Here is a 26,930-nt window from a genome sequence, read left to right as displayed (position 1 = left end):
CGCTAATACTTTGTATTTTAATAGAGAAAGGGTTTCACCATGTTGGCCAGGATGGTCTCGATCTCTTGACCTTGTGACCTGCCCACCTTGGCCTCCCAAAGTGCTGGGATTACAGGTGTGAGACACCACGCCTGGCGTTTTTTTTTTTTTTTAATTTGAAATGGAGTCTTGCTCTGTTGCCCATGCTGGAGTGCAGTGGCGCGATCTGAGCTCACTGTAACCTCTGCTCCAGGGTTCAAGTGATTCTCCCGCCTCAGCCTCCTGAGTAGCTAGGGTTACAGGTGCGTGCCACCATGCCCAGCTAATTTTTTTGTATTTTTAACAGAAGCAGGGTTTCACCATGTTAGCCAGGAGGTCTCGATCTCCTCTCCTCATGATCCACCCGCCTTGGCCTCCCAAAGTGTTGGGATTACAGGCGTGAGTCACCATGCCTGGCCAAAATGAACTTTTTATTTTAACCAATTTTCATGGTATCTATTGAAAGATTTTCTCCTTTGTCATTAACAAAAGGGAAACTCAAATCTTATCATAATAAAATATTTGTAAAACATGCAGAATAGATTTTAGCACAGAGTGGGCACACAATAACTTGCAATTTTAAATAAGACAATGCATAGCGTCTGTTAATATCTTTACAGGAAAAAAAAAAGTTAACGTAACTACAGCAATGCTGCAAATCGTCAACAATGTTACAAGTTGAGCATCCCTAATCCAAAAATCTGAAATCCAAAAGCTCTAAAATTTGAAATGTTTTGAGTTGCTTATATGATGCTCAAAATTCATGGTTAAAGAAAATGCTTATTGGAGCATTTTGGGTTTTGAATTTTTGGATTTGAGATGCTCAATTAGAATGTAAATATTCCATGATTTGAAAAAAAAAATCTGAAACCTGAAATTCTTCTGGTCTCAAGCATTTCAGAAAAGGGATACTCAACCTGTATCATGTGGTAAATTATTTGACATAGGCAATGGAAAAGAGATTTTACCAAGAGCTAAAGTAGACAGGGAAACCTCTATAAAGTACGTAGAATTTGAATTTGCCTAATAATCTAAGTCAGGTTTAGAATGGAAGAAGAATAATTCTGGAGAGGGAGTATGAGCTGAGAAAGACTGAATGGTGGTGTAAGTAGAGTGAGTTGTGAGAGTAAAGTGCCTGGTCTTCTTAGTGTCAAAGGTACATATTAGAACAAGATGAAAATCACTGTGGGTTGATCTATGATATTAGTGCTCTTTAAATCTACACTGAGGAATTCAGACTTGATAAAGAATGAAATAACAAGTCACATACAGGTTTGGAGCAGCCAAACGTTGTGATGAACGCATTGTTTAAAGAAGCAGTGTATCTGCAAAAATACGGAGTCCACAGTAACAAGAAATTGTGCTTACTCCGTCTCTGTAATAAATGGCTACAATTTTATCCCAGTTTCTAATCACAGCCAAAATCACATGCATGATCATTTGTTGGTGCTATATCCATGAATTGAGAATCTGAGATGTGGTTAAGCCATTCATCATTTTATTCTTTTAGACATGCATTGGATAACTACTTCATGTGTAAAGCATGTGCTAAGCACAAGTGAACAAGAAATGAATATGATACAGTCCTTTGTTGTTGTTCTGAATAGGTGTACAATTCTCACTCTTGATAAGCCCATAGTTTAAGTGAAACATGAAAAAAGAAAAATCACCGATTATATACGGTTTGCTAAATTCTGTGTATACTTTTGGGAGAATAGACTTGTATTAAGGGATATAGAGGAAGGATATCTAAGGCAGCTTGGGCTAGGGTGGAAGGCAAGGGAAAGCTTTGAGGAATTTACCAGCTGAGTCTCACAAGTCAAGGAAGAGCACACGTGCAGCATAAAAGAGGGATGACATGTGAGACATTAAATACCCAGGCTTTAAAACAAAGCAGACCTGAATTTATATCCCAAATCTGCTATTTCATGTTATGGCAACTTGGGCAAGTTCCTTTTCTCTTTCACCTAGAAAATGAAGACAATAATTATACCAATTTGAAAAAAAACCCTGCAATCATATATGTAAAACTCTTAGAATAATTTATGTACATAGAAAATGCTTAATATATATTAGTTATTATTAGTAAATGTGGGGTGCTTGTTACATTACAGGCAAAGAGAACAGGCACCAAAGTATTTTTGCGTGTGGCATGTGAGTAATTAGGTATGGTTGGATATGTGGTAAGAGATAAGAATTGACCAGGACCATCACGATGGCCACAGAGGTTGCTCATTGTATAATTCTAGAGGTGCTATTCACATGGAGTAGAATGTGAATACTCCCTACACTCAAGAGTTATACTGTGCAATCTACCCATCTGACAAAGGGTTAATATCCAGAATCTACAAAGAACTTAAACAAATTTACAAGAAAAAAACAACCCCATCAAAAAGTGGGCAAAGGATATGAACAGACACTTCTCAAAAGAAGACATTTATGCAGTCAACGAACTTATGAAAAAAAGCTCATCACCACTGGTCATTAGAGAAATGCAAATCAAAATCACAATGAGATACCATCTCACACCAGTTAGAATGGCAATCACTAAAACGTCAGGAAACAACAGATGTTGGAGAGGATATGGAGAAATAGGAACACTTTTACACTGTTGGTGGGAGTGTAAATTAGTTCGACCATTGTGGAAGACACTGTGGTAATTCCTCAAGTATCTAGAATCAGAAATACCATTTGACCCAGCAATCCCGTTACTGGGTATATACCCAACGGATTAAAAATCATTTTGCTATAAAAACACATGCACACCCATGTTTATTTCAGCACTATTCACAATAGCAAAGATTTGAAACCAGCCCAAATGCCCATCAATGATAGACTGGATAAAGAAAATTTGGCATATATACACCATGGAATACTATGCAGCCACAAAAAGAATGAGATCATGTCCTTTGCAGGGACATGGATGAAGTTGGAAACTATTATTCTCAGCAAACTAACACAAGAGCAGAAAATCAAACATTGCATGTCCTCACTCGTAAGTGGGAATTGAACAATGAGAACACATGGACACAGGGAGGGGAATATCACACACTGAGGCCTGTCGGGGGGTGGAGAGATAGGGGAGGTACAGCATTAGGAGAAATACCTAATGTAGATGAGTGGTTCATGGGTGCACCAAACGACCATGGCACATGTATACCTATGTAACAACTGTGCACATTCTGCACATGTACCTCAGAACTTAAAGTATAATAATAAAAGAAGAAGATATGGGGAAGAAATAGGTTATATTATACAAATGTACACTATCTCTGGTGCTAGAGAGGAGAGCACAAGCCAGGTGACGAGAGGCCTTATATTATGATTAGTAGTTAGAAGTTTATCTTTTTTGACATCTCATTCCAAATAACAGAGATTCAAAATTTACACATATAATTGAATTTTAATGATAATATGAATCTGGTATTTTCTCATTATTGAAAAAATGAGTTTTTCTTGCATCTCAATATTGCTAACTTGTGCTAATACTTTTGTCTTTATTGTTGTTTTCTATTATAGATAGGACAATTTTTTAAACATATAACGAACGCCGAAAAATCAGTATTTCACCACACAAGAATCCTTGTAATCACTGCTATACAATTCCTTTAGACCTTTGCCTTCTAAATGCATTATGTTTAGAGAATTGTGGTCAGATCATGGATACAATTATATAATTTTCTTTTTTTTTGCTACTTTTTCATGGGCTAACTGAGAAATATTTATTAGCTCATATTATGTGCTAGGTCTTGTTTTTGCAGATATGGCAAAATATGCTGCCCCCATCAAAGAAGTCACAGTGCAGAGGAGACAGACATGTCAACTGATAATTACACATATCAAGCAAAAACATTGTCAGAAGCCATCATACTTCACATTTTGACCTAGTTAGTAGTAGAGTATACATGGATTTGTCTTTTTTTTTTTTTTTTTTTTGCAATTACTATCATACTGTAGCTAGGTTTCCATGCTGCCTCAGAGTCTTAACAATTTTTCCTTTAAACAATTATAAAATACTCTATTGTTTTAACCAGAGCTTAGTCATTTCTATTTGTGCATATTTAGGTTATTTTCAAGTTTTCAGGAATACAAAGCAATGGTTACATTCATGTGTATAGCTTTTCTATGCCTAAAATACCATTTCTATAGAAAAAATTACATAATCTAGTTTATGTACCTAAAGAGAATGGAAAGTTTACTGATTCTTGAAATGAGGTCATAAAAGAACCTCATTTTTTTTTTAATACAGCTGATAGTAAAGAGTTATCCCAATGTTAAACTTTAAGGAATCAGAAACAGAAGAACAAATTAAGCCCAAAGTTAGCGGAATAAAAAAAAAATAATAATAAAGAGCAGAGCAGAAATAAGTGAAGCAGAAACTAGAAAAACAATAGAAAAGGTCAACAAAACCAAGAGTGTTTTTTTTAAAAAAAACAAAATTGACAAACCTTTAGCTAGACCAACAAAGATCAAAAAGAAAGAAGACTCTAATAATATCAGAAATGAAAGAGCAGACATTATAGCTGATGCCAAAAAAACACAAAGGATCATAAGTGACTGCTATGAACAATTATATATCAACAAATTAGATAACTTAGAAGAAATGGATACATTCTTAGACACATAAAACTAAAACATAAAAACCAAGACTAAACCATGAAGAAATGGAAAATCTGAACAGACCAATAACAAGGAGATTGAAACAGTAATAACATTTTTCCCATGAAAGAAAAGTCTGGGACCTGATGATTTCACTGTTACCAAACATTTAAAGAAGAACCAATACTAATACTTTTCAAACAACACTTCCAAAAAACTGCAGCAGAGGGAATACTTTCAAATACATTTTATAGGGCCAGCATTTTCCGTCATCAAAGCCTGACAAGAACACTTCAAGAAAAGAAAATTACAAGCCAATATCCTTGATGAACATAGATGTAAATAACCCCAACAAAATACTAGCAAGTCAAATTTAACAGCACATTAAAAGGAACATTCACCATGATCAAGTGCGATTTACTCCAGTGATGTAAAGGAGGTTCAACATACACAAATCTATAAATATGATAAATTACCTTCACAGAATGAAGGACAAAAACCATATGATAATCTCAATAGTTGCAGAAAAAGTATTTTACAAAATTCAATCCCCTTTCATGATAAAAAATCTCAACAAATTAGGTATAGAAGGAATGAATCTCAATACCTAAAAGGACATATATGATGAACCATAGCTAATATCTCATTCAGTGAGGGAAAGTTGAATTTTTTTTTTCCTAAGATTAGGAACAAGACAAGGATACCCACTCTTACCACTTCTACGGAACGTATTACTGGAAGTCCTAGCAAGAGCAATTAAGCAAGAAAAAGAAATAAAGGGCATTCAAATTGGAAAGGAAGAAGTTAAATTATCCTTGTTTGTAAGTAACATGATTTTATCTATGGTGTAGCCTAAAAAATTCCACCAAGAAAACTATTGGAACTAATAAACAAATTCAGCAAAATTTCTGGATAAAAAAATCAACATACAATATAGCAATGTTTCTGTACACTTAACAATGAATAGCCAAAAATGCAATTTTTAAAATCCTATTTACCATCGCTACAAAAATATCAAATACTTAAAATTAAATTTAGCCAAGGAGATGAAAGGCCTGTACACTAAAAAGATCCAAAATCGATAAAAGAAATTGAAGAATACACAAATAAATGGAAACATGTCTTATGTTCATTGATTAGAAGAATACTATTAAGATGTCCATGCTACCCAAAGCAATTTACAGATTAAATGTGACTGCTAAAAGAATTCCAATAACATTTTTCACAGGATAAAAAAAAATTCTAAAATTCATATGGAACCACAATATTCCTCAAACAGCCAAAGCTATCTTGAGTATAAAGCAAACAAAGAAAAGCAAAATTGAAGGCATCACACTACATGACTTCAAAATACACTACAAAGCTATAATAATAAAGATAGTATGGTACTGGCATAAAAACAGATACATAGATCAGTGGAACAGAATAGAGATCCCAGAAACAAATCCATGTGATTACAGTCAATTGAGTTTTGACAAAGGTGCTGAGAACACACAATAGCAAAAAGACAGTCTATTCAATAAATATGGTTGGGATAGTTAGATGTCCATAAGCAGAAGAATGAAATTAGACCTTTATTTCACACTACACACAAAAATCAACTCAAAGGGATTAAAAATGTAAATGTAAAACCTGAAACTATAAAACTACTAGAAGAAAACATAGCCAAAAAGCTCCGTGACATTGGTCTGGTCACTTATTTATTGGACATGACCCTAAAAGCACAGGAAACAAAAGTGAAAATAGATAAATGGGACTACATCAAACTAAAAAACACAGCCAATGAAACAATCAACACGGTGAAGCCATAACATTATATTTGCAAACTATAGATCTAATAAGGAGTTAACATATATCAACTCAATATCCTAATTTTAAAAATAGGCAAAGGACCTGAGTAGATATTTCTCAAAAGAAGACATGCAAGAGCCAACAGGTATATGAAAATATGCTCACCATGACTAGTCATCAGAGAAACACAAATTAAATCCACAATGAGCTATCAGCTCACACCTGTTAGAATGGCTATTAGGAAAAAGATGAAAGATAAATGTTGATGAGGATGTGGAGAAAAGGTAATCCCTGAACACTCTTGGTGGGAATGTAAATTAGTATGGCCATTATCGAAAACTGTATAGAGGTTTATCAAAAAATTAAAAATAGAACTACCATAGCATCCAGCAATCCCACTACTGGGTACATATCTGAAGGGAATAGAATCAGTATGCCAAAGAGATAGCTGCACTTGCTTGTTCATAATAGTAATTATTCACAATAGCCGAGATATGGAATCTACCTTCAGATCCTTTTTTAATTTTTAATTTGCCAATTAAAAATCTATAAATAAATAAATCAGAAAAGAAGGCAAGAGACCTGCTCACTATCTCCTAAATTATTTTTATGGTTGCCTTCTCACAGACCAGTCATCACAAATTTCCACTTTATTTGGGTTCATGTTTTGTGGCCCCCTGAAACTCACAAGGTCCTGTGCACTTTAAATGAGCTGCTGCTCCCTGCACTAAGACAGAGCCAAGTCTTCATGACGCACAAATTACCCAAGAGGTCATTTTTTTCCCCTACTAACTGGAACGGCTCAGACATATGTGTGACCTGGGCAAAACATCAGTCCCAGATCCTGGCTAGTGGGAGGGAAGCATTTCCTCTCTAAACTTAGAGACCAAGTTTGTATTTCTGGAGTGGATCTGAAGGTCACAGACTCTCTGTGTTTCCACATGTGTGCAGTTAGCTAATGAGGGCTGGGAATTCTGAACACAATCATCTACAAACTGTTTAGAGAACAAAGCCCAAACAAGGCCGCACAGAGCTTCAGGTAATGCTTTAACTCTTAAGTTAAATCCAGATGAGAAAGCCTTCACATTTTTTTCCCCATAGCCTCTCCCAAAAATTCAAAAATTCCGGCAATGTCAAAACTAACTGTGGTTTCCATGGAGGAACAGGGATGCCATGCCATATAGGATGTTATTTTTTCCATTGCAGAGGTACTTTATAGTTACCTATTGCAAACGATCTTCAGCTTCAAAGAAACAGGGAAAAATACAACTGTGGTCTACCTGAGAATTACTTGATTTTGGTTACAAATATGAAATGACTGCCTTGCTGTTATGCTGCTTCCTGTAAAAATCCTATCAGCAAAATTAACACAGACAATGGTGTCGGAGACGTAAAACAATCCTCCTTATAGTTCCCAAAGCAGGATCTAGTTATATTAGGATTGGTGCCTGAAAGTAGAATGTCAGGCCTGAGAAAGATAACTCAGGAACTAGGCAAGAAAGAAATGTAGCTAGAATTTAAACACTGTAAAAATTCAGACTCAAACTTGCACAGGGGAATCTAGAGTGAGTATGAGAAAATAAAGCATGTGCTTGAAGATAGCTGTTGAAAAAAACTGAGCACAGATGCTTAACATTTCCATAAAGGACAGAAGGGAATGAAAGACAAGGTAAATTTCAGTAAGAATTAGAGACTGGAGGGCAACTTGAGACAATAGGAAATTATGTGGATGAGGGAAGAACTTTTTTAGAAAAAAACAGATTTCAAAAGAAATAATTGGCCCTAACAGGCATTTGGATGTTTTGCTACAAGAATTGGTGCCTGGATGAATTCAAAACATGAAAGTCTTTGGATTAAACTTTATCATACCTTTAGAATTCAAACAGAAAATGATTGTTTATCTCTGGGTTCATCCATCAAGAAGATAATGACCCCCAAACATTCTCCACAACTACATGCAAGCTATTTGAAGAAGAGAAAAGAGGCTGGGTAAGTAATTGGAATAGAGTGGCCTCTTCAGAGGTCTTAACCTTATCCCCACTGAGCAAATATGGGAGGCAAGCCAAACAGAACTTAAATAAGATGAAAGAGAGCATTTGCTCTGAAACGACCACATATGCCCTTTAAAGAAGCACATGGCTCATTCTGAGTCCTGAGAGTAACAGAAAGTATCAGCTGCACCTTGCTTTCTACCACAATCATTCTGAGGCTATTTTCTCACTTAAAATTTATTTAACTGCTGCTCACTTTAAAGTTAACCTAGATAGAGAGCTAGACATTTGCCAACATAAGTGCAAAATTGAAGTTAGCAGAAAACCATTCTCAAAATATAAAAAAGGAAAATGACTTTAAATGGAACAAAATGATCAAAATATTTTCAAAAGGAACATGTGTTTTCACAGTGCAATCTCCATGTTTTTTACATCTATATTAAGTGACAAACAGAACTAGAACCCCTAATCGATACTGTTTATAGTGGGATGGGAGTGGGAGAATAAGAACTACTACATGTTTCTATCAAATTCTCTGCCTTTATATGAACTCAAAACATTGCGCTTGTGTCTGATTGTCATTAAAAACATCCAGGATCACTTACTTCTAGTCTTACTTATTGGGATTATTTTATGGGAGAAAGAGTGAAATAGTGGAGACACCTATGCTTTGGGAGTTAGACAGACTTAGGTTTGGATGATTATTTGATGTTTGACACATTTCACAGCATCTCCTGGTTTGTTTTCTCATGAGTAAAATGGGAATAATAATAATTTTGTTAGTTACTTGATATCCATTCAAAAATGGTATAGACTTTTCAAAGGTGAAGATGCACGTGTCTTCAATGGCCAAGCCGGTATACAAATGAATTAAGTGGGCTGGTTTTAAGAAAATAAAGTATAGTTTAGGTTTCACTAAAAGGCATTCTAATTTAAATACTTTTAACAGTATTGTAGCCAAACGAAATTCCTTCACTAGACAAATTTGTCCTTCTGATGAATTACAGGAATGTTTTAGAGACTTCTAGACTCAGTATGCTCATGGGGCTGAGCTGCAGAGTATATTAGTATAAATATATCTCTGACACCATAACTACTGCTAACCAGTTTTCTGAGGACTCCATAGCTCATTGTTTACTCATTTTCTACTCACTGTTAAGTAGGGCATCTCTCCTGGGCAAGCAAGCCAAAGACACCATGCATGATCTCTCCCCTTAAGATTGACTTTCCCCTCTTTCTAAGTATTTCTTTGTTTATGTTTTGAGGTTGGGTATTGGTTCTTTAGTCTGTTTAATTTGGTCCACTGATTGGTTGGTTGGTTGATAGGCTGATGGGAGATAGGTTGAAGAGTTTACCTTCCATATTTAAGTAAACTCAGACGGGAAAAAAAGGTAGAAACATTGGTAAATGCTAATGCAGATAGGGCTGACCCTTGATGCAACAAATGCCTGCAGTTAACAGATGCATCGTAAGTCTTCCTCCTAAAACGGATAAGCTAACCTCTGGCTTGCAACAGTGTCAGAGGTTTTCATGAATTTATGTGTCACACTGCCTTTCTATTGTCTACAGAAGGTCACTTATAAACTGGAACCATCTTATCTGGAAAGATATATTTTATATGAATTTTTAAAAATGTCTGCAACCGTAAACAGAGACAAAGGGTTGGCTTTAAACTAGTAACTTTTGAAGGACACACAGAGTGGAAATATAGACTGAACTGGACACCATAACAGAATATACTTAGTTGTATTAATAGTCCATATTAATAAGATATAATACATGGCAAATACAAAGTAGACACGTTAAACTTTCATGGAGATTTTAAACATATACACATGATATCAGTGCTTGAACAAGCTTTCATTAGATAATTGTATATGCGGTATTAACTTGTTATTACTTATATTAGATTATTTCTTACAACAGCTGACAACCACAAAGAACCTGACTACAGCCTAGGGCAGAACAACTTCCCCAGGACTTTTTGGTTTATGTAACATAGCAGATGCTTAATTACAAAGAACCATGGGGATTTCATTTCAAAATTCCTTTTTATATTTTATTAAACTAAAACATAAACTGTTAGGTAAATCTTTATATAACAATTTTTAAACTCTCTTTGAATAAAAATATCTCATAAATGTTTTTGTCCCTGTGATACACACACACACACACACACACACAGATGTACTGACATACACATGTAATTATATACAATCATGCATCACTTAACAATTGGAATACATTCTGAGAAATGTACCCTTAGGTGATTTCATCATTGTGCAAACATCACAGAGTTAATTTACACAAATGTAGATGATACGTATAACCTACTATGAACCTAGGCTGTATGGTATAGCCTATTACTCCTAGGCTACAAACCTGTACTGCATGTTGCAATACTGAATACTGTAGGCAATGGGAACACAAGGATAAGTATTTGTATATCTAAACATAGAAAAGGTACAGTAAAAATATGGTATAATCCTTTGGGGCAACTGTCATATATGAGTTTTGTCAATGATCAAAACATCATTATATAATGCATGACTATATATGTATAATAAGTATGTAAATATATTTTTATATAATAAATTTATATATATTTATATTTCACTTGGCATTATTCTTATTTGGTTCAAAACAATGGCTAGAAATTGAGATAGACTGAGAAAATGTCTACTTTTTATATGGGAATCTTTGACTTAAGTTTTCCGCTTGTCATATCATTCTCAATTTTATCATCTGCTTCCCCACAAAAAGATATAGTATTATCAATAATTTCCTTATATCTTACATGTGAAATTAGGAATTTTCTGACCTTGAACCCCTTGTCATTCAAAAGAATGTATGGGAAAACTGAGAACATTTTAAGCCACGGTGTCTTAATACTATTTTTTTAAAATGAGCCTACAAATTCTACCTTTTGCAATTTTTCTTTTTTAGAGAAGAAATCCTTCTCATTCATTAAAAGCTACAGTTTTTGGTTTATCTATTGTAGCAAGTGTCCCAAAGACATAAATTCCAAGGTGCTTTATATTTCCCATGGAATTTCGCCACATGCTTTCATGCAGTATATCTCAAATATGGTTATTTTTCTCATCACCTTTAAACTCAAGGCCCAGTGTGTTCTTTGACAGTTGCGTCCCTAAAATCATTTGCTTCAGCTGCTGCTCTTTGTATTGTTGGACCAGACCTGAGAATATGAACAGCTGTGATATCTGCAGCTTAAGCTTCCTATTGTTCATCGAAAAAAAGTGTGCTTTTAAAAGTGGCACAGAAAAAGTGTTCCAAATATGCTTCATGAGTATGGGTTTCTTCTAATTCAGGACTGATGTCCGCTGAATGACCAATAGGTCTATCTGTATGCTTAGCGGTGAAAATGAACTGCCTTCTTCTTAAGAGAAGTAGAAATTAAATGAAAACTGTAATTTTCTCTTACTCCAAACTCTAGGAGAAAATTATACCTGTTTCTAAAATGATCATATTAGAGTACTTATATTGCCAATATTTTATAGATAAATAGGCATTTGAGCTCACTTATAGTCCTCTGGAGAAGCATAACAAGTGGTACATTCACCTTTCAAACTCAATTTAGGTTTTTGTAATTTTTTTGTTTTGTTTTGTTTTTCAGCTATGTACATGAGTTTTTCTCTTTCATACCCCAGAGTTGTCTTTTCTTTACTAAAGGGAAGAAAAAAGAACAGCTATTTAGTATCAATATGATTAACCAATAAGTTAATAAGAACAATGGCTAGCATCAAAGCAAATGATGATTCACCATGCTTAAATGTTAGATGCTTTCACCACAGTTTAAAAAATCAAGGAGCCAAGAATCTTCAGGCATTTTTTCCTTTTTCTTTTAAACTTGTAAAACAATATTGGAGTGAATAGCATAACAAAGGAGTGAACAAAGAAAAAATTTTTACCAGAACCTATACAGCTCAACTAGAATGAATTCCATCACCTGTCACTGTGACGGAATGTGCTTTATCTCAAACATATCAGGTTTATAGGCACTAAAAAATCTTGAGAGCTATCATATAGCCAACACCAAAAGGTATGAAAGAGACATCCTTTGGTACTTATACTTTTTGCTATTAACAAAGCTAATCTCAACAAACACAAGTCAATTCATAAAACACACATTTCTTACACTTAAAATGTACTCAGAATGGCATTAAATTATGTAAGATACATACAAGCTCTAAACAAGTTGGTTCCTAGGAGAAATCCAAGTCCAAGGCCATAGAAACATTTGCCTGATGTATGTGCTCGGCATATAACAAACATGGTTTCATGTAGTTCTGAAAATACCTTTGTATTGTAGGTGTAGATAACCTCACTTGACAGTTGAAAAACAGATGTTTAGAGATGTTATGTAACTTGTCCAAGAAAACTAAGATCATAACTTAGAGAATTTCTTGGTATAGACTTCAACTGGAAAATTTTTGAAGAACTGTGGCCTTTTTATATTTGAAAGGTTATTTATTTACATAGCATTACAAGTTTACATAAATTTTAATGAACTGAATACACACATATATCATATTTGTGCATTACACATTATTATGTTTTATATATCATTTTAAAGATATATTAGCATAATTTGCCATTTTAAAAATATATTAGCATAATTTGCCATATATTAATAAAATCATTAATGAACAAAAATAGCTTTAAACCAGTAAGAATAACTCCACATTAGCAAAGTCAGCATTCTGAATTAAGAATGAGTACTTTTAGAGAATAACTCTGGGAAGTCATGTGCATCTGTATGTCTTTGGTACTCTTGGTGTTTGTACAGGCCTATGGAACACATACCTGGCCAAGCTTGTACTTTCCATTAATGTGGCATCAAAGGGTCTCAGAGACAGAGGTAAAGCACTGGAATCTAAGTGACTACTCAGAACTCTCCTGCATCCTCAATACTTCGGCAATAATCCTAACTACCTGGGTCCCAGGGAGTTTATAATCTAGAGGAAGAACACAAACTAATCATGAAAGCATGAGAGATGGGGTATCCTTAAATCTAAGCACCCAGTTGGTGCCCAAAGAAGGTGGTTTTGTAAAGGTGTTTAGATAGGATGAGTAGAGTCATGGAGGACTTTTTGAGAAGATGACTTTTGGAAGCAATAATTGACAAGGACTACTAGAGGTAGGAAGAGAGGGCATTTTATGCTTATCAACATGAGTCAAATTCTAAAAATAGAGAAGTGAAAGACTGGAGCAAGGAAGCAAAGAGAATACCTGGACAAAAGTTTCTGTTTAGTCAGATAACATGGATTAGTAAAAGTAATATTCAGTTTATAGGTGAAAGTAATGTAACTCTGTCATTTTATTTTTAAGCCATTTTATATTCCTCAACAATTATTTAAAAAATGTTTTCCCAGGCTGGGTGCAGTGGCTTATGGCTGTAATCTCAGCACTTTGGGACGCTGAGGCAGGTGGATCATGACGTCAGGAGATCAACACCATCCTGGCTAATACGATGAAACCCCACCTCCACTAAAAATACAAAAAATTAGCCAGGCGTGGTGGAATGAGCCTGTAGTCCCACCTACCCAGCAGGCTAAGGTAGGAGCATCACTTGATCCCGGGAGGAGGAAGTTGCAGTGAGCCAAGACTCCAGCCTGGGCGACACAGTGAGACTCCATCTCAAAAAGAAAAAAAAAAAAAAATGTTTTCCCAATGAAATCATTTCTGCATGTTCTGCATGTATAAAAGCATTAGGGAGGTAGGTTACGGTACCAAAGGCTGTTGAATACAAGTTGATGCTTAAAACAGCAATGCTGGTGTTATATTTCATGTTAGTGGATAATTTTACTTTCGTCTAATATGTATATTAAGTGATTACAAACAAATGCTGAGGAAATACATAGCTATAAAACACTGCTGAAAAACATGTAGCTGTATGACTTCCGAAACATAAATACCTATTTTGTTTTACATTTATATCAAGGACTTCTCAAAGTTAACACAAAATAATAACATAATCCTGTAAATATTTAATATCCTGATATTGGAAATAATAAGTTTGGAAAAGTAATTCTTCGCAGAAGTATTGCCTTTAGTTGTAGTTGTTTGGTTGGGTTTTAGACAACAAATAAAGACCATTTACCAGCAAAGTGGATATTCTTGACTATAAGACAATAAAAATTGGTATTTTCTTAAAAGAGGCACAGGCTAAAAATTCTATGTAAAAGGTACCTACAGGACAATTCTGAGTAAACTTGATGCATTAATGAAGGTTCCAAAGTTCCTGCATACGCTAACCTTTTCTGAAATGAAAACAAAAGCCAATATGAAAATCAAATAATGCGAACTTCCAAGTCTATATATCGATGACCTATGACTCGTGGTAAACTTAATACCAGAATAGAGTAAAATTCACACACACACAAAAAGGCTAGGGAAGGATTACATACTTCATATTCCAAAGAGAAGTATAATTTAAAATAAAATAAAACTTTTTTTGTCTTTTCTTTCTTTCTTTTTTTTTTTTGGTGTGGGCAGGGGATAACCTAATCCCATTACATGAAAATTGAATAAATGTGTTTTTCAAGCCATTTTGCTTCTCATGAGCTTCTTGCTCAATAGACTGTGAGCCCACCTGGTAGAGGTACTTATTCTTCTCAAAATGTAATTACTCACACTCATAAATTTCATGGAACATTTATTTTAGTTTCCACTGCTTTCAGAAAATAAAGGTACTAGAAAAGAGACTTTCCATGGTGTTGGTTTCTTCCTTTACTTGCTTGATTTCCATGTGGACCAGTCCAGGAAAGGTCTGTCATCTGCCAGAGTTAAATAGCTCCACTTAAACATTTCACCACGAATGCATGTCAGTGTCACTTGTTAAAACTGATCCATAGGTAAAGTATACCTCATGTCCTGAAATGACTCTACCTAAACATATAACAAAATATAATATCCCACCCTCCTTCCAGATTCAGGGGATTCAACACAGAAATCTGTACTTCTGACCAGGCGCAGTGGCTCACACCTGTAATCCCAGCACTTTGGGAGGCCAAGGCAGGTGGATCACCTGAGGTCAGGAGTTCAACCAGCCTGGCCCACATGGTGAAACCCCATCTCTACTAAAAATACAAAAATATAGTAATGGAGTGTGGTGGTGCACACCTGTAATCCCAGCTACTCGGGAGGCTGAGGCAGGAGAACCATTGATGGAGGTAGAGGTTACAGTGAGCCAAGATTGCGCCACTGTACTCCAGCCTGGGTGAGAGAGGGAGACTATGTTTCCAAAAAAAAAAAGAAAGAAGGAAATATGTACTTCCCTCACATGTACAAATATCCCATCAATGCAAAAAAGAGAAAAAGTAAAATAAAAGGGATGAATTCCAAAGTCATCCAAGTGTATGGCCTAATATTTATTCACCTAGAAATACTTTTAAAATGTATAACATAATTGTGAGTCTAGAACTGCTAAATGGATTCAGTACAGTAACAAAGTCTCAGAGAGACAACCTAGATGGGTTCTAAATCCTCTCTATAAAATAAGTGTCATAGGTAGAATTATTTCTCTTATAGAAGAAATAACAATTTATGATTTTATTTAATAAAGAATGAATGATATCCTTCATGGATGATTTCAGAACTTTTGTATATTTGTCTCCAATTTTGGTTTTAAGGGCTCAATGTAATGTCAAAGGTAACATAAGCTCCATAAATATAATGTAACCGGCCTGTGATAACAAAGGCAAAAGAGTATTTCAAACCCTCACAAGCAAGCTGGTATGTTTGGCACACTCTATCTATTCTTATATCCTATGGTTAATAAGCATGGAAACTTTCTATGGAATATTCATTACTCATTCCCTCTACTCTAAACATATAGCCCCTCAGAAATATGATGGTGGTGAGGCTGGTGGTTGCAGGGAGAAAAGGGAAACCAACCTTCAAAAGCAGGAAGGCACAGACAAGTGAATTCATTTAAGATTTACACCTTGTTTTCAATCACTTTCATTTAATTTTCCCTGACTTTTTAAATTAGCAAATACACTGATCCGGAAGGAAAACACATGGGGAAAACAAAAACCAAACAAGCAAAAAAATGCAGTGCAAATCTCTGTGACTTGTACAATAGCTCTTATTTCGTCCTTGTGTTTGAATATCTGAATGAACTGTGGTCTGTTTTTCATTACTCCCCATCTGGAGCGGTTGCTCGCTTTGTTCAGCAATTTCTGGTCATTTTGGCTTGATGATGACTGTTTTGTTGTAGGTTGTCATATTGTACAGAATGAAAGCTGATGCAGCCACCACCCAAGAAAGAATAATCTTGAAAACGAGAGGTTATGTTGAAAGAGTTCCTGATAACCTCTTCCGGAATAAAGAAGTAAGTCAGCTTACCTAGGCCTGACTACTGTCCCTAACTTACAGGGTGTGCTTGGGATTCAGGACAGCATACAAGCTTTTCTTTCAAATACTAAAATAGGATTCAATTCTGCTGGTTAATGCATCAGATTATTTTTCATACCTTTTCTTTTTATCTCTAAGGAGACAAGTTCATGGACTTTCTCATGCCTTGGTAAAGACTAACTTACACACAATATGCTGTACGTGCAACAGCTAATGAAGAATTGAATTCCTATCATGTCTTTAAAAATAAAAATAAACAAATCCTTGAGTTCCTAATGTTTAGATTTAATTGTATAGCCTTTGCCTGGAGATAAAGTTGCAAAGCATTCAAAACCAAGTGTCCCAGAGAAGACCAAATCCAATTTGTGTTCTCTAATGATGACAGTCTTGATGCTCTTAATGATTTTGTTTGAAAAAGCCGCCTCACACATCCTAAACAAAGCAATGGTCAAGAAGTACTCAACCTCTGCCTATTATTTTAAAAAGCAAAGCATGCTATTCTCTCCCAATTCTTCACTATTTTCATCTGGAATTATTTTGCAAAAACGAAGAAACATATAGTCATGAGTTACTCAGGTTCCATAGAAAGAACAACCAAAATACAAACATAATTAAAACCAGCTTAATTTTTCCAAGAGCTGTATTTTTTTCTCTTGCCCAAAAAGACAACAGAATTTGGAGACATGTTAAGATAATAATAATAATACTAATATATCACCCACAATCCCACTATGTTAAAACAAACATTTTTGTCTTGCTTGATATTGCCAGTATTTTATACAAAAGTAACAGGAGATATCGTCAAACATTTTCCATGTATTAACGTTGTTAATCATCACAACACCCTGTGAGTGAGGCTCCGTTATCACCTTGCTGATGTTTTTACCTTGCAGAAGGCACAGTGCGATTGACTAATTTACCACAGGTCACACAGCTACTAAGTGAAGAGGCAATGTTCAACCCAGGCAGTCTGGATCTACCACAGACATTACCACACTGATCTTGACTCTCAAATATTTACAGAGCTCCATATTCAGTGTACACATGATTTTATATACTTTTATATTGATTTAACTTCACATAATAAACATTTTTCTAGGCTTGGCATAGTCTAGTCTTTATGACTACCATTTTAACAGCTACATAACAGTTGTATATGCTCCATAAGCTAGAATTTGGATGCTTCCTATATTTTTTCCTAGTAAGGAAAATGAGAGTGTTCAGAGTTGTACAGAGATACATAATTTTAACAATATGTTTAGATAACATATTTGAATAAATATTCTCAACAGACTAACTAGTTTCAACTGTATGCCCTTTATTGCTGTTTCCATACTGACTTTCAAAAGGCTATACCAATTTAGCATGCTACCAATGAAGAATGGATGAACCAGTTTCAGAGTGAACAGCATTGAATGGCCTACATGTTAGAAAGTTTGCTACTTCAGTGGTTATAAACTGTCACTGCATATTGCTTTAATTTGCATGTTTCCCGTCATTACCTAACTTACCCTGAGGACACTACTTCCCTTGTAGCCCTCTCAACTTTGAGTTTTGCTTCTTTTTTCTCTCCCACATCCCTCCTCCCACTGGACTTGTAAGTGGTAGGCCTCTTGCCTCCTTTCTCAGTATGGTTTCTCCCCTACCTAAACTCTCCAATTTAGAATCTCACATCATCAAATTTTATAACCAACTAGTCTTCATTTTCATCATGGTCTACAGATCCCTAGTATCATTTCCCATCCCATTATTTCTCCAGATACCTTTTAGGTTAGTCACTTTTTCTAATACTACTCCTGCTTCATTTCTTGGCAATTCCAATAAACATTTAGATGATTGTTGCAATACTTGTTCTTATCAGTTCCTTGAACCTTTCCATGACCTCATATCTTTCTCCTAACTTTTGCAACTTATTGAACAATTATACACAATTTTCTATAATTGCTGTCTTTCTAATCATATCTTCTCATAACTATGTCAAGGTCTATTTTTTGAAAGGAAATACTCTAATATATATCAGCATATCATTAAAATAGAATTTTTCTAAAAACATGAAAGTGATAGTAGTAAATTTTTTATCATGATTTGCTGACTTACAGGGCACCTCCCCCATGATGTGCTTGATGTGATTCACTCAGCGCTGCTAAGCACAGACTCCACATGCTGAGGATAAGCAAGGCAACGGGAGGCTTTTATAAGCATATAATGGATACATGATCACTTTGCCAGCTTCATATTACGCTCAGTGCAAACAGTCTGACCGCTGTCCAATTTCTTTTCTTTTTTTTTTTTTGAGACTGAGCCTTACTCTGTCACCCAGGCTGGAGTACAGGGGCACGATCTCAGTTCACTGCAAGCTCTGCCTCACAGGTTCACACCATTCTCCTGCCTCAGTCTCCCAAGCAGCTGGGACTACAGGCGCCCACCACCATGTCCGGCTAATTTTTTATATTTTCAGTAGAGACAGGGTTTCACCGTGTTAGCCAGGATGGTCTCAATCTCCTGACCGCCTGATCCACCCACCTCAGCCTCCCAAAGTCCTGGGATTACAGGCAAGAGCCACTATGTCCGGCCTAACCGCTGTCCAATTTCTTACAGATGCCTTTCTATAAGTGATATTCCTAGGCTGTTCCACAGCCCCTTCTTTCCGCCCTCCCTCTCTTCTTTCCTTTTTTATCTCCTTCTCTTACTCCTTTTCTTCTTCCATATTTATTGGTGAGACCATTATTCATCTCACTAGAGATAAAAGTATTTTGAAGCAGCAAACTCAATATTTTCATATTTATTTAAAATCTATGTATTTGCAAGCTTATATTAATATATAATGTTCACAAAATGTTGATATAAAAACAGAAAGATGTAAATTCTAATATTTTCTTTTAGTATCTCCAATAAACAGTCTTGTATCACCCTTCACACATCCCACTTTGGAGATAAGTTTTCTATAGTACACAGGCCCTGTTTCCACTGATTTTAGGAATCTCTCCACAGAAAGAGAAAATTAAATAATCTGTTGCAAAAAAAAAGTGTTGATAGGGATTTTAGGAGCTGAGGTAAGGATACCTATACCATAATTTGTCCTGATAAGCACCCACACTCCCACTCTATAATTTGCTTATGGAGACTCTGACCACCCATTTTCAGTTACATCCCTTTTTCTTCAAACCTTCACAATTATAGAAGGGTACAGTTTTTGCATGTTGGCAATTTACATTTTCATGGTATTCAGTGTTGTACTGTAACCATAGATATCTGCATGCTTGAGCAAAACTCTGCATAGGGAAGTATCCCTTCATATTGACCACTCCAGTTATGAGTCTATCTATTGAGGTTTCCAGGTGTTGCTTATCTGTGCAGTATTTGTGCTTCTGATTGGTGCTTGACCAATATTATGAACTGCCTGACCTAAGACTTTATATAGGGGTTGGGCAGGTCTAGATGCAATATAATTAGCATCCTAATGCTTCAAACATGTCACATGCTTCCCACAGGCCAAGACCTACAGAACATCCCTTGGTCATGGCCCAGCTTTCTTCTTAAATGTTCTCCAAGTTCTCAGCTGCCCACCTAATGCACTCCACTCCATTTCCCCTTCTATACATTATTCCTTGGTAATCTTATCTATTCCCTTGACTTCAGTCAGCATCTGTAGCCCTGGACTTTCTGACAGTTTCCTCTTTGAGATCGCCCACATGGTTGCCATGTCAGAGACTCTAACTCAGCATGTCCAATACCTTCTCCCCAAAACCTACTACCACTACTTCTGGACTTCTTACTTCAGCAAGTAGAACAGGCATCTTTCCCAATCAGAAGACTCAACATGGAGTCAATAGACTTTCATGGTGAACTCCTTTCTATTATCCTAATAGTAATAGTTAAGCTGATTTTTTTTTCTAATTTCTCTCTTGTACTATGGCTTTGAAGCCTACATTTTTTTTTTTTTTTGCTTCCACTCTCCCCCTTTATAATTCAATTTCACATACTTTTGCTGAAATAACTTTACTAAACACCTACAGAACCATATTTTGTCTTCTCAAAAACTACTAAGAGATCCATGTTGCATATAGAATTAAATTTAAAATATCCAGGATATCATTTAAAAACCTACAAAATTTTAACCTGTCCTTATTGGTCCTTATTCTTTCTGTCCTTATTGGTACTTTTTTTTCTTTTGAGAGGAAGTCTTGCCCTGTAGCCCAGGCTGGAGTGCAATGGCGCAATCTTGGCTCGCTGCAACCTCTTCCTCCTCGGTTCAAACGATTCTCCTGCCTCAGCCTCCTGAGTAGCTGGGATTACAGGTGCCTGCAACCATGCCCAGCTAATCTTCATATTTTTAGTAGAGACAGGGTTTCACCATGTTGGCCAGGCTGGTCTCAAAGTCCTGACCTCATGATCCACCCTCCTCGGCCTCCCAAAGTGCTGGGATTACAGGCATGAGTCACTGCGCCCAGCAGTACATTTTTTTTTTTTTTTTAATACAGCTACATGGGTCTACTCAATTACATTCTGAAATTATCTCTCCTGAACATCCACCTATCCCAAGCTCACCCATTCTACCTTGACTTTATAAACTTCATTTCCCAAAAAGAAATCTCTATATTCTCCTCTAACAGTGGTTTGTCGATAATTCTGTTTTAGATACCGCTGTTACACCCTCACATATATTAGGGTGATATAGTAATCCTAATAAGGATATTAGAATTAGTTTCTTGGTTTTCTTGGTATCTCCTCAACTAGGACTTGAAACTAGGTGGAAAAAATCATGTCATATTATTCTTTGTCTTGTAATATGTAGTTCATTTCTGAGTTTATAGAAGACATGGAATGTTTTTATTTTTTTAACTGCTGAATTGAATCTGACTACCATTATGCAAGTAGGTAAGAAGATACATATACAGGAGTTTCTTAATGTTCCTTCCTAAAACTTGTGCACATTATATTCATATATGAAATAGGGGCAGTGTTTAGAATGAACATGGCTCTACTGTACTTCTTGATTTCAGTGTTACTACAAAGACTAGATTAAAGGAACAACAAACAACATGTTATCAGAAGCATTCTAATTTTCTGAGTCATGCAAGAGAGACCATACAGGTTCCACAATGAATTTAATGCAACTTTTAAAAGAATACAGGATTCCCAGACATGAAGAAACATGAGCCACAGATATAGTCAGATGACTTCAGAAGTATTTCCTGGAAAGCCATAGCCTGTCTTAATAAGATACCATCTCTGAAATCCCTTGAGATGCTTATAACTGAAGCTTAATACAATAGGCCCATCAGTAAATTTATTCCTAGCCAACCGATGTTGCTAAAGCTTTAAAGAACAAATAAATTGAAATGTGTTTTGCATGGGGAAGTTTTCCCCAGAGTTCCTCATTTTTATATAGGAAATCAATTTGTATCACTGATGATCCCATTCACATCAGACACCCCAAAGTTGTTAGGAGGTAATTTAGTTCTATGCTGAAGCAATTTGATACTTGTTCTGATTTGTGATTTTCATTTTGTTTGCTAATGAAAAAAATTAATGAGCAATGTTACTAGAAACACAACTTATCAAAACGTTGGCATCATTAAGGAGGTTTTCCATACCATGCACTGTGATCACTGTGCAGCTGGCACCTGGACCTCTACAATGGAAGAGTCATTAATCAGATAGCATAGGCAAAATTTCAGGGTACAGATGCCCTTACACGTACCTTTGCACTGATTTGTGTTTTTGTCAAGAATTGCCTTTGTAGATACAATTTTTCCATACCTGAAAGAGAGAGAGAAAAAAATCCATGTTATTGTAACCCAATGAAGACACTTAAAACACCCTAATGAACATCAGGGCACACACAGCTGAGCATGGATAAACCAAGAAAACAAGCTCTGAATTCCTATTTCACACCTGGATGATTTCCTTTCACCAGCTCTTCTTTATAACTTAGGAATGTTCTTCCCTATGTAAGCAATGGGTTGAGCTTCAAAAATAAACTTGTCAGGTTGCCACAGGCAGCCAAAAGAAGATCACATGTGATTGTGATCACAGTAAATCGCACTCTGTGGATCCGTGGAAGAAAGCATGGACCTTGGTGGTAGACTGAACAGGGTTTGCATCCAGCTCTGACTCTCACCTTGTGTTGTAACACTGTAGAGTTTAACCCAACTTCACTAAGACAGTTTCTTCATCTGTAAAAATGAGAAGCTAAATATGTCAAATCTCCTAGTTCAATCAACATTTATGTCTTTGGGAATATTAGACTCCAGGAGCAATGTATTATAGTAGTTAAAAGAATATACTGGGGCACCAGACTACCATGGTTCAAATTCTAATTTAGCCTGAGTATATTTGGTTGGCTAAGTAAGTAACATGTGCTATTTGCATCATTTGATCATCTATAATAATATAAATGCATTTATTTAAATAATGATTTGAATTATTTGTAATGATATAAATATGTTTGTAAGTATATAAGATGAGGATAATATTGTCTTCTTCATAGGTTTCTTGTGAGGGTAAAATGGGGTTTACCTAAGGTGCTGAGGACAGTGGCCGACACAGAGCAAATGTTATTAATATTAGCTCTTCTTCCAATGATGCTCTCCCTGCTATCAGCTCTATAAAAATGTCTCCACCCCTTTGGCATTCTCTGAGAAGGATGAAAAGTGGAAGGGGGTAAAGATTCTGTTCCGAAAGCTTCAAACATTACTACTTAGACTGTCAAAATCTTCCACTGAGAAAATTGACATGTAAAATATTTGCTAAAAGATAATTACATTTATACTTTACATTGTTAGTTTTAAATGTTAGGGATTTCATTATGTTCTCACTCTACGTAGTTGTACAGATAATCCCCCATTCAAAGCTTTTTTGTTTGTTTCATATAATCAAAATGACTATTACTTCACGCCTATTACCACAAGAGATTATTCCCTTTAAAGACTCCCAATCCTCCCTTTCCCATTTCCCCCAAAACACTCTTTTTGGAGCTCTATTTCACCCCAAGAGTTTCTCTGTGGGGAAAATAACCAGTAAAATAATATCGTATTTGAACAGTCTCTTTATTAGACAATGATTCATGGTACCTACAATCATGCCCATTAGAAAGCTGCAATGTTAGCTAGGTTTGAGCTATTAAGGTAAATAAATATTTGCAAAATTATATGTATCTTAGAGTAGAAAATAAGGGATAAGAGAAGAAAATGTCACTGCATCTTTTTTTTTCCCCCCACACTAAGCACCATTAATACAATATGTGAGAAGTAAAAATCAGAAAAAGAAAAAAAAATTAGACAGGTATAACTATCTTATACCAGGCACATAAACCCTTAAGACAAAAATCCTTCTTAATTGGTTTATAAAGGTGTTCCTGAAATTTTTATATAAGAACCTTCTAAATTGAAATTTAGCTCTGTCTTAAATATGAAATTAAACATTACTATGTTTCATGGTGGATTTCATCTCACAACTGGACTACTAACAATAGTCAATGGCATGCATATTGTTCTGCTGTATCAATATTACAAGAATGTCCTCTACTTCATTAAATGTAGTATATGTAATCATTTTTACAGTCAAAAAAAAAAAAGTCAAACGTTTTCTTATGGAAAGCATTTGTGAGTATTTTGACAAATAACTTTTTTATAAACAAAGAAAAAGAATTTTATTTCTCAGAAATTATTACAATATTACTATCAAGGGGAAATCACACACATAGTCCAAAAAAGCAAACGGTGCTACTTCTTAACTTCCCTATTTCTAAACACTCTCTAGGCAAGACTTTCCAATAGCACAGAATCACAAAACAATGGAACACAACTCAGAGTACTCGACACAATCTCTACTATGACTGGAGTATTAGGAATTTCATTCCATGGTTCCGTTACAACATTCTGCATTAACAATTAATTTGCAAAGCTAGGATATGCTTTAAACAACAAGAGAAGGTACTTAATGGGCCACTGGTTACAGTTCATGTCTGAACTCTCAGAATGACAAACAGGTACTTTCTGCATGACTGGCTCTGTATTCTTTGTGATCTGCAAAGTCAACAACTGATGTAGATAAATAAGGTTTAGATTTCTTTTTAAAGACCTAACCACCATAAACACAAGTCCCACGAATGTAATACACCTATGAAATTATGCTTTTATCAAAGTATACTAGCAGATTAGAATGAAAACTACAGATTAAAAGTACACAATTTTATACACTCTGGAGGAAAATAAAAATTTCTGAAGTAAAAAGTATTCCTTCATGTATATAACCTCATTTATTTACTCTTTCCCTTCTTAGGGTTTAGATCAAGACCTTACGTCTTCATAAAGTTTTTTCTTCAACTATATCACTCACCAGTGGAAAAAAAAAAATCTAATGTTAGAGAAAATTATGTGACCAAATTGCTGAATAATGCCTGGAAATAGACACCTGAGCACCAGTCCCATGTGCCTCCTGGCTCCAGAAGCTTCCAGACAAATCCAATTCATTTCTCTATCCTTTCATTTCTCACAGCTAGAGGAGATAAAATACTATCCACGGTCTACTTCCTCGGGGGTTTGAACTTCTCAGGGGAAACAAATAAATCAAGTAAATACATTTTATACTATAGTTCTTTCCATGTGGGCCTTCTCTAGCCAATGTAGGAACTCCCTAATACAGCATTGTAAAGATGCTTTTTGGCAACTCCATACCTACATATTCACCAACTATCCTGAGTGCTCATATATTCTACAAAAATAGCCAGGTCTCTAATGACATTTTCTTTATATTTAAATACAGCCAGGTCTCTAATAAGATGTCTTATATTCTATTTTCTTTATATTCTAAGAGTACGCTTTAAAAGAGTAGCCATTCTACAGTAACTATTTGCTTATTACATTTTTGAGTTTTCATAATTTAATGTTATAAATTTATATATTGTCTATCAACTCTTTAAAACACTTTTACCCTAGCTTGTCAATACAATTTTCATATTTAATTTTTTAAAAGAACTAGCCAGTTCTTTTCTGGCATTTATTCTTAGTCTTAAACAGCATCTGAGTCAAACTGTATTTGTTGATACACTTGATTATTCCACATACAAGTCTAATTTAAACTAATGGCATCTTTTATTTTCAAAGTTGAAGAGAAAATAGAGCTATTATGGGTCTACTCTTCATGAATTATGAAGACATCAAATTGGTGGGATCCTTCAATAAAGAATTTATTTTTAAACCCTTTTGCTGAATCACCCACTGTGTATATTAATTCAAAAAATACAGGCAGAGACTGAAAATAGAGTCTCCGCAGTCAATTAACTCTCAGCTAACTCATTTTTCACAAGCCTTCTATATTGATACCAGACTAGAAAAAGGTATCACATTTATTTAATGGATGAAACATTATCCTTTTAGCAAATGTGGTTGTTTGCCTACTTCTAGATGGCTCATTCATTCTTTGGCATTTGGGGATGGTAATGGAGCATATCTGTAGCTTCAGGGACCCAGTTGGAATGTGGTAGGGCTATCTCTCTAACGGAATACATGAGCCAGATTTCACCTACAAGTTTACAACCCATTTATATTCTGAAGTATTAACAAGTTCAATCTACAAATGAGTAATCAAAGCCATGCACAATTGTTATGGACTGAATTTTGTCCCCTCAAAATTAATATGTTAAAATCGAAATCCTCACTACCTCAGAATGTGACTGTATTTGGAGACAGAGTCTTTAAAGAGGTAATTAAGGTAAAATGAGGTTATACAATAAGCCCTAATCCAGTATGATTGTTGTCCTTATAAGCAGAGACAGGCATAAAAAGATCATGTGAAGTCATAGAGAGAAGGCAGCCATTTACAAGAAAAAGAGAAAGGCTTCAGAAGAAGCAATGGTGCCAATACCTTGATCTTGTATTTCCCACGCCAAGACTGTGAGAAAATACATTTTCATGAAGTCACCCAGTCCGTGGTACTTTGTTATGGCAGTCCTAAAAAACTGACACAATAATCTTCTCTCCAAGGCCTCCTGAGCTTTGCAAAAAGGAACAGAGGTGAGAGGATTCATCAGACAAGACTCCTTTTTAAAGTGCTTTGCTCAATGATTTTGCACTTGTCCCCTCCAAGCTCTTACCTAAGACCTCCAAGCTCTTTCTCATCTAACATGTGTGTATGATAACAGAAGTC

The 26,930-nt window shown here is 35.4% G+C and overlaps 1 protein-coding gene across 5 annotated transcripts in view; it reads right to left on the bottom strand.

The window, feature by feature from the left end:
• RBMS3 (RNA binding motif, single stranded interacting protein 3) overlaps window positions 1–26,930 on the bottom strand; it is a 760,872-nt gene that overhangs the window by 531,234 nt on the left and 202,708 nt on the right. For all 5 annotated transcript variants that reach the window (XM_011961526.1, XM_011961529.1, XM_011961530.1 and 2 more), the window contains exon 3: window positions 22,483–22,541. In XM_011961526.1, coding sequence (XP_011816916.1) covers window positions 22,483–22,541 — 59 coding nt within the window. The remainder of the gene's footprint in view (window positions 1–22,482; window positions 22,542–26,930) is intronic.

The sequence above is a fragment of the Colobus angolensis genome, unplaced genomic scaffold, assembly GCF_000951035.1.
Source record: "Colobus angolensis palliatus isolate OR3802 unplaced genomic scaffold, Cang.pa_1.0 Scaffold56, whole genome shotgun sequence".
NCBI classification, from domain to species: Eukaryota; Metazoa; Chordata; class Mammalia; order Primates; family Cercopithecidae; genus Colobus; species Colobus angolensis.
The sequence above is the reverse complement of the archived record's forward strand: the minus strand, read 5'-3'. Positions and strand labels throughout refer to the sequence as shown.